Source organism: Thunnus albacares, chromosome 12 (genome assembly GCF_914725855.1).
Source record: "Thunnus albacares chromosome 12, fThuAlb1.1, whole genome shotgun sequence".
In the NCBI taxonomy this organism is placed as follows: domain Eukaryota; kingdom Metazoa; phylum Chordata; class Actinopteri; order Scombriformes; family Scombridae; genus Thunnus; species Thunnus albacares.
The window spans coordinates 29,624,712-29,643,544 of NC_058117.1; the positions used below are offsets into that span (position 1 = coordinate 29,624,712).

Below are 18,833 nucleotides of genomic sequence, written 5' to 3' on the forward strand. Positions count from 1 at the left end.
ATGGACATACAGATAAAAAACCCCTGTCCTAGAACATGTGTAGTACAATAACAATATATAACATGCATATAGTGACTGTGTCAATAAATGGAGCGAAAAGGAAGCAAAACTAGGGGTTCAAAAGATTGTTAAACCCAAATAGGTGGAGAAAAAAGCTTCCAAAGAAACATTTGAATCATTAAACTCATCAGAATGCATCCAGTTGCATTTAAAGTGTCCATTCATGTTTCTCTGAACCATTTAGTGCTTCCCGCTCTTGGAAGGTAATTAAAAACATCCCAGATGTGTTTATAAAAGAAGACTGTCAGCACCGAATCAATACAGAGATTAAAATGTCAGAAATTGTGTTTAATTGTCTGTGATTTTTATTCCCCATCAGCTGACAGTCAGAGAACACACGTCCATGTGTCCGAACCGTATGAAACCACCCGGCATCGCCTGAAACACTCGAAAAAATGACACGTCTGTACGTTCTGTGATGTCACTCAAACCCCAAAGCTGTCGTTAGATCTGATGAAGCGAGTCCATTTCTGCTCCTTTAATTTTAAATGATCAAGCAGTTAAAGACCACGTTTCCCACAACAAATATCAGCTGAAAAAGCAAAAAGCATTTAAAAAAAAAAAAAGAAAAATATTGATATTGGTTCAAGTGTTCTGGAGATTGTTCTACTTTTCTTGCTGCTGATGATCATTATGCTGTAAATGAAAAACTGAATAACTGATGGTATTATGATTTTAAAATGCAATTCAATATTTTCCCATCATTCAGCTCTAGCAGCTCTCTGAAGTGTTCAGTAAATTAAAAAAAGGACTAATAGACCCTGTGTGGGGAAAAAAAAGAGTTGCAAACTTTAAGCAGTTTCTTTAATCGATAGTCAATTTACTGTTAACAATTTATGAAATACATTGGATGTTTTACCCTAACAGAACTGTCTTTTAACCACTGACTCTACGTTTGACACAAAATCAGAGCAGTAATTCAAAGAATAGATCAAGTAAACACCAAGTTACATGAAAATGAACTAACTATAAATCAGATAACACAAAATAATGACTTAATTTAAAATTGTGGAGCTCTCTCTCCGGCCTGTCGCTGTTCAAAGATTTATAATCTTTAATTTTATATTAAACACAGCAAACAGCTGCACAATTCCCAGCTTCATTAGAGGAAATAAATTAGATCAGACCAGATGTGTTGGACAGATCTATCAAATGGAAAAAAACCCTACAAAAATATGACCCATTTTCCCTTTAATCAAAAGTGCTGCAACCTGCAACAGTTAAAAACCTGTAAGATTATTGAATAAATATAAAACATGTTACACCAGTCTCACCACAACGGACTTCAGTCAGACTGGTTTTATATAAAATGATACACATACCTTCTCTACATGATGGAGTGATGTGTTGTTCACTGTAGCTAACGTTAAAATCAAATGTTCATCACTTTAGTTTTGATTGATTGGAGGCTTGTGTAATTAGAGTCCTGCTGGTGCTAAACATTAGCAGCATTAGCAACATTAGCAGCGTTAGAAGCATTAGCAACATTAGCAGCGTTAGCAGCATTAGCAAGATTAGCAGCGTTAGCAGCATTAACAACATTAGCAACATTAGCAGTATTAGCAAAATTAGCAGTGTTAGCAGCATTAGCAACATTAGCAGCGTTAGCAGCATTAACAACATTAGCAACATTAGCAGCATTAGCAGCATTAGCAGCATTAGCAGCAAGCATTTTATATCTATTTATTGAAGGTTTTTTTTTCTTCTCTCTTCTTTCTTTGTCTCTATCTGGATGGTATTTTCGCACATGTTTTCCCTTTCTATATATTATGAACTTTGTCAAATAATATGTACAGCAATGAGGAACGCAAATGATTTGCACTTTGGCATTGGTTGCACTTTATTGTTCGATTTATTGTATTTGTAAATGTATTATTGTAAAATTCAATAAAGATCTTTAAAAAAAGCAGCATGTGCAACATTAGCAGCATTAGCAGCATTAGCAACATTAGCAGCGTTAGCAGCATTAGCAACATTAGCAGCATTAGCAGCATTAGCAGCATTAGCAGCGTTAGCAGCTTCAGCGCTGCTCTCAGCCTGCGTTAACTGAGCAGGTGCTTGTTGCTTCGGTTGAAGATTCAAGTTCAGTAATGAATTGATAATCATTGACATGCCTGATAGAAACCAGTGATTGATTGTAAGTGACTTGTCCTCAGGTACGTGGTGATAGCCATGGAGGCTCTGGACCAGCTGCTGATGGCTTGTCACTCTCAGAGCATCAAACCCTTCGTGGAGAGTTTCCTGCACATGGTGGCCAAGCTGCTGGAGTCCAGAGAACCAGACCTGCAGGTCCTGGGAACCAACTCGGTAAGACAAGAACCGGTAGAAAAATAACACAAGCATTTTCATTTTATTTTAGTTTTACCAAACATGAAAAGCAAGTAGATATTTTGGCGAGGCACGTCCTGAACTCTGCCAGGAATTCACAAGAGTGCCACAATATTTCGATTTTATTTTTGATATCTGCTCCTGGCAAAGAGACGCACAAATATCTTGCCAGTGCTTTCAAACAGAAACACTCGAAGCAGCTGATACGTTGCCACGAGGAGGAAGACGATGACAGTGTGAAGGAAGGAAGAGACGAAGCTACAGAGAGAAATATTTCTTTATTAAGATGCTCTGTTCCTGAAAATAGTGACTCGTCTGTAATATGTAGAATTATTAATGTTATCAGAAAACAGCAGCTTTAAAAGTATTTTAAACTTGAATATTTAGAAAGAACCACTTCTCACTAGTTGCTTGAGTGAACATCATTGAAGTAAGTAGCAAACATGGTGGAATTTATGGTTCAGTGGTGGTAAAATGTTTCTCATCCTTCTTACCTTATTAAGACTTAATGATGTGCAATAAATGTGTGAATAATAGAGAAGATGCTGTAAGTGTCAGGAGGCTTGTTAAGACCTCTGGAGGTGGAGATCAGATAAATAAAACACGTCCAGCTGGTGATTATCAAACTAACTGTGCACTAACATGTACAATATGTAACTTGTATTTCCATCACACACAATTCATAGACCCGCAGTAACAAACTGTACGTAACTGGAGCTGCAACGATAATCAGAGTCGATTTTATCTTCAACTCTTTCAATAATTGATTCATCATTTAGTCGTTTTTCCAGCAAAAATGCGAAACGTTTGATGGTTCTCTGTTCTCTAAATGTGGAGATTTGCTGCTTTTCTTACATTAAGGTGATGAACAAAATGATTAATTGATTGTTGATAATGAAAACAATAGTTTCTTAATTGCGGATGTACACGTAACTCTTTGTTTATGTCACACATTCATACATGATTGAGACTGATTTCCAAACTTCCAAACTCTCTTTTATTTATTTATTTTCCTCACGTTGTAACATCAGTTCTGTTACTTGATGACAGACACTATAAGACATCCTCTGCTCTCTTTACATTTCATCTCAACTATAATCGTTTCCTCTGATGATAGTGTTGGTTTCCTGCTATAATATGCGCTGCTTTTTTCCCATCTTTACACTTTTCCTGCTTTCTATTTTAAATTATTATACTTATGTTTTCTTATCACAAAGTCTTGTGCTGTGCTTCCTGCAAATTTGAGCGTGTAAGCGACACAACAGAACCTTTATACTTGAATTTAACAGGTCAAATATCAAATCACATTCAGTTTTTCTTCTGTATTTGTGCAGGTTTGTTAAATCAAAATGCTTCCTTGCAATGAAAGGAATCCATCTTTTGTGATTTTTAGTATAAAAACAAGGCAGTATTAACATAAAACAACAGTTCATACTCCACACACACACACAAACAGAACATAAAACACATCAGTCAGCTGCAGCCCAGAGGTTGATGATGTCGGTGGTTTAAATACCTAATTTAACTTTTACACTGGCGGTGGAAATGGCCCTATAACATATCCTGTGAAAGCTAATTATTATTAGCCTCCAGTAGCCGCTAGCAAATGTCAGCCCCATCTCTCTCCTTCTAAGTCTTCTGAAGGTGAACCCTAAGTTTCCCCCTCTTCCCCTCATCACGCCTCCTATTCTAAGCCTGTCGTCGTTGTCGGCGGTTCAGAAATGGAGCCAATGGTTTAGATGGGAAAGCCTTTGCATTATTTATGTGTGGTATTTAGAGTCTGACAGAGGAGGAGAGCGGATGCAGAGGCAGGTAGCCGAGCTGGAGGTTGGATTGTTGGGGGGGCGGGGGGGGGCGACCGCCTTTAGGTGAGAGCCGTGTTAATTAAATTTTCCTCATGGTGCTGGCTACAAAGCTCTCCGTTTAATGTCGGTGTTTTGTTTTTTTTTGTTTTTTTTTACCTTGTAGCCGAGGAAACGAAGCGCTTGTGTTTGTTCTGTCGGGTAATTATCAGTTTAATGAGTTTGTTTGAGATGTCTGCAGAACAACACCCAACGCAGAGCTCAACAAATTACAGCAGTTTTTATTGAAAGAGTGTTTGAAAAGCGGCCGGCTGCTTCCAGTTGAGCCACAGCGACGACTAATTAGTCTCAAACATGACACGTTTTGGGGTTTTTGTGGATGTTTCACATGCAGAGCAGCTTCCAGCGGCCTGAAAGTTCACATCCTCCATCACAACACTACAAGCAGCAAGAGAAGGAGGTCAGAGGTCACAGTGCCATGAAGCATTATTCTGGTTTATCAGTAATATAAACATTTTACTCACCAAGTTAAGAACACAGATGTGGGAACATGGTGAAATCACTAAACCATCAGACACATTATCTAAACCACTTTATTTAGAGGTCAAACTGAAAGTGACCTGAAATGTTGGTAATAATCCCTCTGAGGTCAAAGTTGAAGCAGGAAGTTGGTCTAAACTGGGATGGATGTTTACAGCAGACAGTTTGAGTAATGATTTAACCTTCATTTTCTCTTCTAAGTAAGTTCATGTTTCTGACCCGTCAGACTTCTTTTTAGAGGTCTGTTATTAACTTAATGAGCTTAATGTTAATATTACTGATTGAAATGATGAGAAAAACTACAAAAAGAAGACCCAAGTTTTAATAAACCAGAATGATCTGCAGGCATTCATAACAGCTGAGCCTCGGGACCCAGACGGATCATAATAAAAGGAGGCACTTTAAGTATTTTAATGACAATAAATAAAAAGCACAGAAGATAAAATGCCATCAAATTTTGCAGGAACACTTTGTGGAGGTCTTTGGATGAGTCATGGAAGTTGAAGTGGATCTGAGAAAAGCTGAAGAACTGAACCCAAATCAAATAAGAACATTTTAAATACTGTTAGAGAGAAGATGAAGGTTTGTTTGTTCTCAGTTAAAGAAACCCTGCTGAGTTTCTGACCTCGAGTAGCTCCATGGAGCAGCTCTTCCTCCCAAAGTGAGCAGGTCATACTGGTGATGCAACACACACACACACACACACACACACACACACACACACACACATATATACCCACATGGTTTCACCCCAGCAGGGAAGAACATTGAAAGCTAGTAAAAACGGATGTAAACAACACAGGACTTTGTGTTTTGAGTTTTCTCTGAGGAAGGAAATGCGTTCATTGACCTTGAAGGACATAATCAATGTTTAACTCTGAAACATAACTCAGCTTTAAAAGCTGCTACTTAACATCTGGCAGTTGAGTAAAGCTGAAGAGTTATCCTTACTGTTAGACTCAATGCATCTTTTGCCATCTTGGATCAAATTCATTGATTATTTTCTCAATAAATTAGTTATTCGATTTAATTAATCAGTTTGTCTATAAGATATCAGATAGTAGTAAAAAGTGTCCATCAGAGCGGCCCAGAGCCTCAGATGATGTCTTCACATGTTTTATTTTGTCTGAACAACAGTCAAAATCTCAAAGATATTCAGTTTATAATGTTAAAAAACAGAGAAAAGCAGAAAATCCTCCCACTGGAGAAGCTCTAGATTGTTGCTTAAAAAATAACTTAGAAAGAAATATTTACGATTACTTTTCTCTCGTTTCACCAATAGATTGATCAACTAATCAAAATACATAGAAAGAGTTTTGAGTCTCAATATAAAGTGCTTTATTAGTGGCCATGTGGTGGCGCTGTTGGCTCCATATTAACCACTTGTTCTTCAGCTTTCAGTCTAACTTTCCACCAAACGTCATTAAAATCTGAAGCAGAACCTTTGAGATATTCTGCTGATTAACAGACAAAAACAAAACCTCTTGATCGGAGATTATAAATCAATCTTCCACCGATGTATTTAATGACACATAGACTGATATATTCCTTCAAACATTCAACATTTATCACCTTTAATTCAACTCTTCACCACAGAACAGCTTCTCCATCTTATCTCTGCCCAGTATGTGTGTGTGTGTGTGTGTGTGTGTGTAACTTCAGTATAAATGTGTGTGTCAACAGAGTGTTTCTATCCTGTCTGCGCTGCCAGGCATTCGCTGTGTCCAAATTTATCCGCCAGTTAACTTTATCACAAGAAATTGGCAGACTGCGGCGGCTAGAAGTGTCTCTTCCTCCACTTCATCTCAATAGAAGAGACACTCATCAGTCCGCACTCAGACACACGAAGCCACTGAGTCAGACACACAGGGGACTTTATACGTCAGGCTATTTATAGCCTGTGGAGACGCTTGTGTCAGTGGATAGAAAAATCTGTATTTCTATCATCTTTCTTTTCTTTTTAACTCTCCTGTAAAGGTCTCGGGCAGTGTTTTTGGTGCAAAAACCAACTTGGAACAAGATGTTATATCCTCTACTATGCATCCAAGTTAACCATAAGCCAATCTGATGCTTCTTAAATGGGGTTTACTAATCAAAACAGCTCTGTAATTAGTGAACTGTACCACTAATCCATCTTTCTTCTATTAGACTCCTTCTGTTTCTTCACATGTGTTTTTACATTAGTTCACAGATGGCCTGTAAAGCATTGGCTTCTTATTCTAAAAGACGAACCCACATAAGTCCACAGTAAAGTCTTTTTTTTTTTTTTTTTTAATTCGTCTGTTTGAGGATTTTTGCAAAAAGCTCTGAGGCAAAATCAGAAACTCTTTGATGACCAAAAGCCTGTAAATGTGCAGGAATTTGTGCCACAATTCAAAAACAAAGTGAACAAAAACACATTTCATTCAAAAAGATGCAATTTAGTGAGTTTCCCAACAGATGAAAAAGATGGTAGAGGAAGTAGAAATAAAAAGGAATATAAAATATTATGGTAATTATAATAAAATAGACAGTGTTAAACATGGGTTGGGTTAACTAGTAAGGGGGGGGAGCACCTGATCCAGCTCCCCCAGATCCACCAAGTTACTGTGGTTATAATTCTGAATGTGAAGAAGTTGTTTAAGCTGCGGAGGAAGCTGAGAAGTAGATTATTTTATCAAACTCGATTAAACACAAAGTAATTTAACCCTTTCATGCATGAATTATGATAAACTCAGTCAGGATTTGTGTTTTTATTCCCCTTTAGGCATGAAAAACAATATTTGAACTTTTTTTTATTGATTAATTAATTTATTAATTAATTATTAATTTAAATATGGGATGACACACTAGAGTCCACTGTGGTGGCTGATGTGCAACTATACCATCAAAACCCCCCCCTGCATATCTAAGAAAAGGGCTTTTGAATAGCTTGAATAGCTCCAAAAATAACAACTTAACATGTTGAAACTTAAAGACTTTTCTTTATTTTATGAGACTTGTTTGTCTGCTGCAGAAAATGACACGTTGCTTCTGTTTGGAGTCTCTGAAAACCTTGTCTATGTGTACTGTTGGTACACAGCAGCAGCAGCCTTACACATTGTTACTCTAACAAATACTCAAACACGTGTATTTACATTTCTGTTATTGGAGTTTGTTCATAACTGGGAGTTAGACCTCTCTGGGGTCTCACTATGTTAGCTAACACATGATGCATTTCTGTGTCTGTCAATGAGTTTTTGGCAAACAAAACAACACAACACATACAGTATTTGCTTATGTATAGCTGATATAACTCTATAAAACATGAAAAATGGTCCTAACTGGGTGCAATAACACTGATGAAAGTCTAACATTGTTCTCCTGAGAAGCATATCTGACTTTATCTGCTGGATGTTTCACTTTCTTCACCAACTAACTTTGTGAAATAAACCAGAACAAAGCTTAAAGAGTGGCTACAAGCGACACCTTTCACATCACATTTGATCCATTTCTAATATAAAAATCTTTAAAAACTGTGCGTGAAACTCTTCATAGTAAATATACTTTGAACTTTTCCAACCTGTGAGCCTCGAGGTAATCCGGTCGCAGCTGTAGAGGAAACTTTTATTTTTAATGATGAGCGTTCAGCACAAACGAGGGCTGAGGGGGAACCGAGCTCTCCCGGTCTGACAGTTAACGGGCCGCCGGGTCTTCATCATCATTACCTGAGTCGGGGAGTCTGGAGGCAGCAGAGCGTTATGACTCAGTCTGCAACACAAGACATCAACACTCTCCTGTGATAGACTGCAGATTTCTGATAGTTCCCTCCAAACTGCTGTTAACTTCCTGACAAACTGTCTGTCACCCGCTGACGAGAGGGAGGTAAAAACTGTCTCGTTTAGTGAGGAGATAGTAAATGAAGTCGTGATGGGTGCAGGTACAGGTGTAGGCTTGTAGACTGCTCCTGAAATAAGTTCATGTTTGTCTTTCTCATGTTCTGCATTTCATCTTGGTCCTTTATAGAGTAGAAATACAGTGGTAATTACTTCTGAGACACAGAAATAAGAATAAAACAGCTTCTATTTAACAAAACTTGCAGCAGTAGTGTTATGAGACATGCCCATAACAGAAGAGTCTCTGAGGATTATAGACATGACAAAAATACAGGATTTTTACTTGTCTTGATGTCTATTTTTATCTGTTTAATAAAATAGGTTAAACTTCTCAGATTCACCCCGTTTATACTTATTCACTTCATGGGTCTTGGGTGGATGGGAAAGTTATCCAATCTCTAAAAAATATAAGTGCATTAAAGAGGTATTTAACACAGATTTCTAACCAAAAGTTATCTGTCCAAGATGTACGTGTAATCTTTCCTCCTCCTATCTGTAAGTCAGTAAACATCCTCTATAGAGTCTGTTACAGCAGCTGAAATTACACTGAAATCATCAGTCCTTCTCCTATTGGGTTGAGAGAAAAAACAGCTCTGGTTGATTTCAACACGTACGATCATACAGAAGATGAACTGAGCTGTTGTAGAGTTTATCTGATCAGTTCCACTGAGGGAGCGGTCCGTTGTTAAGATTAGTTTATGGAAAGTTGTTTGCTGGTAAACTGTAACTAAACTGCTTAAGTGTACAAGTTCTTCTTATTCTGACCGTCAGATTCAGGTGCAGGACTGGAGAACAGCTGAGCCTTATTTTCATGTAGCCAGGAAAACCAAGACTGATTGCAGTGGTTAAGCCAGAGAGAGAGCGAGCAGCAGATAAATAACGGTGGATGCGAGCGGAGCAGAGGAAAAGGTTAACAGGAAGTTAGTCAGTCTGGCAGTAAATGTTCAGTACAGACTACAGTGTGTAACAGTTAATAAACGCTGCAGCTTGTCAAGACCAAGAAAATTCACATCTGTTGTTTCCTAAACTGCTGGAAAAGTGAAGGAGGTTAGCTCCAAAGTTAGCAACAATGGGTTAGCCTAGCTTAACGACGCTAAACAGATAAATAGAAAACAGTAGAAAACACTGATCTGGGTGTGATACACTTGAAATGACCTTTGTTGTCTTAACACAAAGCAAATGTAAATAACATGACCTAAATGAGATATAGTCTAAGATTCCCAGAATTTAAATGGAAAAAATATCTGATTAAAGCCTCAATTACAGACTAAGAGTCTGGATGCATTTGAGCTGCTGACACGTTTCAGTCTGTTGTCAGAAAGCGTTGAGGTTTGATACTCAGCCCTACTTTTAAATATCAAGCATCAACCATCCTAAAAAGTGTCTTTAAAAAGCAGTGGATTCAAATGGTGGTACGTTTAAATGATGTAAAAATATATCAAGAGGAACTTCAACCACTTCTGTGTGTTCAGCATATTTCACATACTCATATTTATGATAAAAATGTTAATGATACTGTGTGTTGAATCCAAGCTTTGTGCTCAGTACAACTAGAAACTGTTAACAGCCACCTTTCATACCTGCAGGAAATAAATGTTTACTTAAAAAGACATTTTAGGTGAAGTTGCTTTAAATAAACTGTTGCCCTTGACAACATGATTGGAAAAAAGTTTTTTAATTGGCTGCCATGTTCCCAAATGTTCACAGTGCCTCTGCTGCGGCTGTTTAAATGTATTTTACTCTTTACTGCTTGTTTTGTTATGCTAGATAAGTCAAATCAGTCCATTTCACAGGACTTTTTTAAACGGAGCTTTTTGACGTCGCCTGAGGGAAGTAAAACTAACCGTGCTGGTGTTTGTATCACTCTCTCATTCTCTCATTGTTGAAAATCCTAACCGCTCTGCTGCGAGGTGTTGCTGAGGCATGAAGCCTGTCGCTTTTTGATTAGTCTTATTTACATGATGAGCCCTCAGCTCCAGCCTGACTCACCCCCCCCACCCCGCCCCCCCAACCCCGCCCCTTCACTTAAAGCACTTATCCCCTCCATGTGAACACATTCACTCCTCTGTTCAATTAAAGACAAATGAAGAAATTCTAGAAATGTGTTCAAATTGCCTTAAAGTGTTTTTTTTTAAAATTGCTGAAAATGATCAAGACACACAAACACCACAAAAAATGTTTATTTTCATTTGATTTTATTATTATTATCATTTTAATTTGACATCACATTCATTCAGAAGCAAACCCATTTATAATACATGACTATGACCTCCACAGTAACAAAAAACTTTTATTTATTGATTATAATTTGTATATACTGTATATTTGTATTATTACTTCAATTCACTTTAATTAATTTGTGATCCATAATCTAGTGTAATGGTTCTCTGGATCGCTGGTGGTTAGTGTTGCAGGGCATCTGTGGAAGATTTTTTTAATAAATGAGTTTATATATGTACTAATATGATTCTTTCATTTAATAAAAAGTATTATTAGAAGTAAAAATGACCAAAACACTGCACTGACAGGATTTCACGTCAGCAGTTATTTCATCTTTTGTCTTGACGATTTCCAGGTGAACATCACAAACACTTGAGTTCATTTTACAGAGTAATTACAATCTTCTATGTTTTAACACAGCTGCTCCATTCAAATGAATCAGAAGGTGTCTTTATTTTAACATTGTGCTGTTTCTGTTTAAAAGCATCTTAAACAGACGTAATTCAGGAGCTGGTGTGTTGATTGAAATGCAAGACAAGAAAAAACGCATTTGAAATTCAATCATGTGATATCTTCACAGCTGCACTGGAAGCACTTCCTTGTCATCGAGTTGAATCTTGCCTTCACGTTATTAAGCAATAATTTAGTTAATAAATGAACAACGTTTGCAAATAAAAAATACCTTTTTACTTCTTTTTCAGCAGATGTAAAGAAATACAGTCTGCTTAGATCATATTTCAGATTAATTCAACAGGATAAATGAGTTGAATGTGGTTCGTACGTGTTCTGTTTATGTGCAGGTGGATCACAAATGTGCAGCTTGACATGCCAGTTAATGACTGAGCTGTCTTCAAACCAAGGTTCAGTTTCTTCATCTGTAACAGCTTGAAATTACAGCGATCCTAATCCTAATTAACCCACACTGACTACCGAACTGCAGTAAATAAATAACCACATGTAAATAAATCAATAAAAACTCATAAAAATATCTAAACAACAGCATCACAGTAACCCTGATGTACTTCCTTATAAAGTTCTGGTTCTACGGTCGTATCCTCTGTGGGATAAACAGTATGTGAGACAGGTGGTTTCATCCTGCCGCTGCCTTCACAATAAGACACTTCACACTGTCCACAAGCGATGGATGTCCCTCATCCTCCATAATCCTGCAGAAGATTTAGACAGGCGGTCAGTCTGTAATACTCAGAATCCACCGTCCTCTCTGTTGTTGTTCCAGCCGGCCTACCGGCTCTCCCGGATATCCGACTGATCCTCTTTTTTTGTCAGCGCAGCTCCTGTTCCAGGATTTCACAAACATCAACCTCATGGTGGGGCTAGAGGGAAATTTAGGGGATCACCAAAGTCAGGAGGAGTCATCGTCTGAGCTCCATGAACATCTGTACCAATCCGTCCAAAAGCTGTTTCAGTCTGGACCAAAGTGGTGGACTGACAGACACACCAACAGCTGATCAGTTCCAGTCTCCAGTCTATTTAATGTCTGTTCTTTGATAGGTGTGTTTTCTATCGTGTATATTTTTGCAAGATTGTAAAAAAACAATTTAAATCCATTCAGGAGCCTCCACATTCCCTCCTCAACCCAGTAATTAGACCCTGCTCCGGGCATGTCTATCACCTGGATTCCCTCCTCCTCCTCCTCCTCCTTTTTCCGCAGCGTTACGGTAACATGTTTGAGATGCCAGCAGCCGTTTGCACCTCCTTCCATCTGAGCCATTACCCCTCAGGAGAGGTTAGATACAAAATGGGAGGAAATTGACAGGTTTGAGTCACCGATGCTGAAATGTAAAGAGGAAATTTGCCGGAGTGGACAATGATGGGGTCGTTAGAAACGGCACTCGAGGCACAGCTGACTGTTTGGAGAGAGACGAGAGGACGCTTGTTTGGAGGGAGGAAATTATAGGCTGGATGAAAGGGGGGGGGGGGGCTCTCTAATGGTTATTATCATTATCAGCACTGCTTCCAGTTCATGGCCATGCAACACTGATTCATCCCTAAAACATGATGATGATGATGTGAGGAAGATGCTGTTTGATGTAAAATCTTCCAAGTTGATATGAATGCAGTGACGACTTAAACCACGACCTTCAACCAGTAACCGTCTCGTCTCATTTTTGTGTCAATAGCGGCGAGTCTAACGAACGTTTCCCTTCTCTTCCCGTCCTCTCTCTAGTTTGTGAAGTTTGCCAACATCGAGGAGGACACGCCGTCCTACCACCGACGCTACGACTTCTTCGTTTCCCAGTTTAGCGCCATGTGCCACTCGACTCACGAAGACCCGGAGACCAGAACCAGGTAAGAAGACAGAGACACACATACAGATGAGCAGAGTTCAAAACACGAACTCAACTCCATCATTCTAGTGGTGGAAAGTAGTTAAACATATAAGATTATGACATTCAACACATATCAAACCAGTGGTTCCCAACTGTTTTGGCTCGTAGTTGTGGCCATTTAACATGTTTCAGGTCTCTATGAGTTAATAACAGTTTCACCAAAGAGAGATTTTTCCTCTAAACTTCTCACATGGCTTCAAAAAATAGTTCTATGGCCCAGATTACGACTTTTACTGTAACAGATTACTGTTACTAAAGGATCTGAATAGTTGTTCCACCACTGCCACTGTTAGATTTTAGACTTTTTTTTAAAGCAAAATAACTTTTTGAAAAGTTTCAGACTCATTTTTGGCACTGAGACCTCTCTTAGAAACAACTAAGTACCTCCTCTGTGCAGCAGATGTGATTTTTGGCTCAGCCTTAAACTGGTTTCTGCTCCTCTAACGTCATGTTTCTGTAAAATTTATTCCTGATTGCATTTCATGTGGCGTTCCTCAGGGTTCCATTTTGGGACCATTACTTTTCTCTGTATACATTCTACCACTAAGAGACAAAGGTTTCACTGCTACTGCAACAATCATATACAGTATATATACATACAGACAGGTGACAAATTAAACTGGTACATGACTGAGTGTTTGACCCCTACAGTGAGGGGATCTGGTGGCTCTGTTATGCTTTGGGGGCATTTTGCTGTCATGGTTTGGGTCCACTTGTCCCCTTAGAGGGAAGGGTCACTGCAAATCAATACAAAGTCATTCTGATTGATCACCTTTATCCTATGATGAAACATTTCTATCCTGATGGGAGTGGTCTCTTCCAGGATGACAATGTCTCCATCCATAGGACACGAAGGGTCACTGAATGGTTTGATGATATGAAAATGATGTGAATCATATGCTATGGCCTTCACAGTCACCAGATATCAACCCAACTGAACATCTATGAGAGATTTTGGACTGACGTGTTAGACAGCGCTCTCCACCATCATCATCAAAACACCAAATGAGGGAATATCTTTCTGAAGAATGATGTCCATCCCTCCAGTAGAGTTCAGAGACTGTAGAATCAATGTCAAGCTGCACTGAAGCTGTTCTGGCAGCACGTGGTGACCCAACATCTTACTAAGACACTTTATGTTGGTTTTTCCTTTAATTTGTCACCGTCTGAATATATATATGTGTGTGTATATATACAGTGATGCTGTTTGTCCCCCATTTGACCTGAAGAGAGTTGATTTTCTCCTAATGAACCACTGCCACTCACTGTATTTTTGAACTTTTGAATAGTAAAGCACCCGGACAGAAAGGCTGCTGAGCATGAAAGTTCATTCTTGACCTTGGAAATTGTAGTTTGAAAGAAATAATATCAGGTTGTTACATTTTGCCAGAGTTTCTAACCGCTGTATAGCTACTTGATATAGTTGAAAGCTCTGGAAAAAGCCAGTAAGTGGACGTTGCCTTTTTTTTTTTGTCAAACTAAACTACTGAACAAAGATCTTATTACTCCCTGTTGAGTTTAAATCATCTGTACTGAAGCTGATCAGATGTTTAAAATTCACCTCTGCACTCCACTTTCTGAAACATCACAGCAGTTAAAAGCATGATGACATATTGATTATTGATTAAATCCAGAAAGAAGCTGCATTATTCATAAAGCACAATGTGTACGCCGCTCTCCTTCTCTCTGATTGTACCGATTCTTTCATTTTCTTAATTTAAAAAGAAAAACTAATCTAAATATGGTTCCAAAAGTGCGTCGGTCCAGCGAGAAAATGATGAATTGTTTAATTTGCCTCTTTAGCTCCCCGGAGCAGCTGCGAGCGTCGTTCAGAGCCGTGTGAAAACAGCTGATTGATCATTGATACTGCAGATAGTTTCTCTCATTAGTTCCCTTCATGCGGTGAAATTGAGTCTGCTGCAGTTAAAGCCGAGTCGATGCACACATCGATTCGTCCTCCTGAAATCTGATATCTGTCTGATGTTGCATTATTTCTGACTATTATGGAGACATTTTACCGTCTCTTTGCTTCCAATATCGCAGCTTTCAGGAACAACCTTTTTATTTAATGCAGCGATGGATCATACCAACAGGGAGGGGGGCGGGGGGGGGGGCTGTAATAACACAATCCCCAACCAGCACAGGTCTCATCCCACTTGAATACAGAATTAAATACATCTCCTCCTGATCCATATTTCATGGCTTTCCCCTCCCGCTGAGACCGCATTGGCTCACTTTAAAACCAACGCCGCCGCTGCGCTCGCCGGATTGAAATCCGATGCGTTTGAAAGACACATTGATGATGATGATGATGATGATGATGATGAAATGAAGTGTTAGAGAATAGCGGCGGCTTAAATGATGTGAAAACCTGAAGTGATTCACAGAGAGAAACGGGTTTATCTGCACCCAGCAGCTCCAGTTTAGAGGTTTAAATGTCCTCTTTCCACTAACAATAGCTTCACTTACAGCACGGAGAGAATATAACATAAATCTGCCCCATTTACAGCAGATAACAAATACATGTTTCATCTAAGTATATGTTGCACGTTGAGGGTTCAGCTGACTTTTACATGAACCCAGTTTTCTCTTCATTTGTGATTCAATGAGAGTCTCAGCAGGATGGAATCAATAAAAAGAGAAAGATACTTTATTTTTTCAAGAGTCTTTCTAAGACAATAAAACACTTGAACACATGTTGACGTACACAAAAAAAAGGAGAATAAAATCCTTAATTTCTGGTGAAATTCATACAAATATAAAATTAGATACTAATGCTCCCTGTTGAAAGCTTTAAACGACACTTTAAAACATGACTTTTACACCATATCATATAATAAAACATTTTAATCCATTTTAAAGCATTTGTGTTCTTATTCATGAATGATTATGTCTTTTACTTATGATTTTTTGAAAGGTGCTATACAAATAAAGTTTATTATTATTAATGTAAACATACTTTGTAGTGGACAGTCTGTTTATATTAAGGTGCATTACATGTACATGCATGTATTTATACAAAATACAGACTCGTCTTCTTCTGGAATCAGCGGGTTTTGTTTTTAATAATGATAAATTTGAGGAACCCAGGCGTCAGGCAAACACCACTTCTCATTGTTGTGAAGACAGAGAAACTCTCTGCCTGCCAGCCGCTGTATTGTGTTCGGAGGGTAAAAATAGCTCAGTGGCGGTGGCGGCAGCAGCGGTGGTGGTGGTGGTGGTGGTGGTGATGGTGGCGGCGAAGCTTCGGCGAGGCTGTAACACCACACAGCACTTTACAAGACTGGGCTCCCGCTGAGACGCCCACCCTCTGACTCCTAACACAGATCAGCAGTGTGTTAAAACAATTCCTGAAGACTCTCGCCTTCGTTGTCAAAACAGCTTCTCTTCCTCCAGAATTACTGCAGATATTTGCAAAAATATCACTGCAGCAGCTGAGACCTGCATGTGTGTGTGTGTGTGTGTGTGTATGGAAATGTACTTTTATCTCTATTTGTATTTATGAGTGTGTGTACATGCTGGTGTTTGTGCTTTTGTGTGTGTTGGTCGAAGGTGGGGGTGGGAGGGGGGTGGGAGGGGGGAGTATGAGGAGAGCCAGGGGGATGCTGGGATTATTTCCGAGTTGGCTTGATACCTCGCCGCAGCCGCCGCCGCCGCCGCCGAGCTGTAAACAGTGTGACTTCTCACTTTGCTCCCCCCCCTCCCCCCCCCCCGACCCCCCCCAACATATTTCATTATTCCATTCAGCGGCGGCTCGCTGTAGGTGGAGAGGAATTCCCAAATAGAATTTCCGTGGCGGTTATTGGATTAAGCCGAAGGCGAGGTCACCCGCCCTGTTTTTTCATATTATTGCTCAGACGATTGTATGTGTCGGGGAAATGGAGAGGAGAGAGACAGAAATAGTAAACAGTTGAATCAGACTCGCTGGGCTCTGATTGCACCTGAGTCCAGAGACCAGATCCTGCTCTTCAGACTGTTGAGACGTCTGTGTGTGTGTGTGTGTGTGTGTGTGTGTGTGTGTCAGTGATGGAAATGATATAAAAACAAAGTGTTATTATTGTTCCTCAGAAACCAGATGACAGTTGGGGAATATATGAGAAAGAGTTATATAGTAGATACGCAGACGCTGGACTCAGATCATTCAAGTTTCCAGTTTTTGTCTTTGTTTTCAACACATTAGCAGCAAGGCTCAAGGAATGACAGAGCCCCCCCCCAAAAAAAAACCAAACTTATATGAGCATTTTCTCATCCAACACCTCCACCTTTGGTTAAAGAGGACACATATTCTGCACATTTCCAGCTCTATATTTATATTCTGGGGCTCTACTGGAATATATTTGCATGATTTACAGTTTAAAACTACTTATTTATCTTTATGCAGCCTCTCAGTTCAGCCTCTGTCTGAAACAGGCCGTTTTAGCTCCTGTCTCTTTAAGAGAGTCCCCGCCCTCCCGATGAGCCCACTCTGTTCTGATTGGTCAGCTTCAGGAAGCTTCTGGAGGCTACGTGAACAAACTATAGTAGCAGGATTTCACCCCCACTTCTCAAATATATCCGTACATGTTCCAGCCGAAATATAAGAGTGGACATGTGAACAACACATAGACAGACCTTAGCAACAGCCTTAGCAACAAAGGGCAAGCTGACGTCAGCTCGTCAGCAAGGTAGAAAAAAACGTTGCAAAGTTTACGGAGAAGGTTGAAGTCTTTCTATGTACGTTCACCTCAAGTTTTGGAACTTTGAACATGTTTACTGTCATATCAGTATATCAATAACAGGAAACTCTTTTAGGATTAAACTGAGTCAATACTGTTGTTTTTCTAAATAGGACAGTCTGCTTTATGTTTTATTTTTGCCTGTTTAATGCATGTGTGTGTTTGTGTTTTTGTACTTCCATCTGAGTAACAACCAGCTTTAGTGTTTGTTTGAAGCATTGAGTGTTTTTCCTCGTATAGTTAACAGTCACTGTGTGTCCGTGTCAGGATCCGTGTGGCCGGGATTAAAGGTCTGCAGGGTGTGGTGAGGAAGACGGTGAACGACGAGCTGCAGGCCATCATCTGGGAGCCTCAACACATGGACAAACTGATCCCGTCCATGTTGTTCAACATGCAGGACAGCGAGGATCTGGACAGGTACTGCACAGATACACTCATTTTTTGTTTGTTTGTTTGTACTCTGATTGTTTTCCACGTTGAATTTGTAGCTGGAGTGAAGTGAAGTGTCACTGAGCCAAATATTTGATTTTCTAAGGTGAGAACTGTTGTAGTTCAGAGGTAACCTCAATCATGAGCCACACCTCAACGCCGCGCTGATGCTTCTCTCGAGGCAAAACTACTTCGCCTGCAGCGTCAGACTTTTCTCCACCTCGGAGAATGAAGTTATTGTTTTGGCTCATGTGTGGCTTTCACTGTTTAATCTAGAGCCGCGTCCAGATTCACTCATTCACTCATTCACTGCTCCCTCTACAACAGACACTCAATGGTGCCCTCTGTAGTGAGCAGTACATTGAAATTTCTGGCCTTTATGAATTATCATCATTATGTGTCATCATTTTCTCACCTGTAAAATGCAGAGCATTGCATTGTGGGATTGTTAGCAGAAGGTACATGCGACAGACTCACTTATCCTGTGAAATATTTTAACACTACTGGATGGGTCAGTAAAAGATCTGGTGCAGA

The 18,833-nt window shown here is 39.4% G+C and overlaps 1 protein-coding gene across 2 annotated transcripts in view; it reads left to right on the forward strand.

The window, feature by feature from the left end:
• efr3a (EFR3 homolog A (S. cerevisiae)) overlaps positions 1-18,833 on the forward strand; it is a 156,020-nt gene that overhangs the window by 57,904 nt on the left and 79,283 nt on the right. For both annotated transcript variants that reach the window (XM_044367676.1, XM_044367677.1), the window contains exons 5-7: positions 2,217-2,367; positions 12,993-13,114; positions 18,138-18,287. In XM_044367676.1, the coding sequence (XP_044223611.1) occupies positions 2,217-2,367; positions 12,993-13,114; positions 18,138-18,287 (423 nt within the window). The remainder of the gene's footprint in view (positions 1-2,216; positions 2,368-12,992; positions 13,115-18,137; positions 18,288-18,833) is intronic.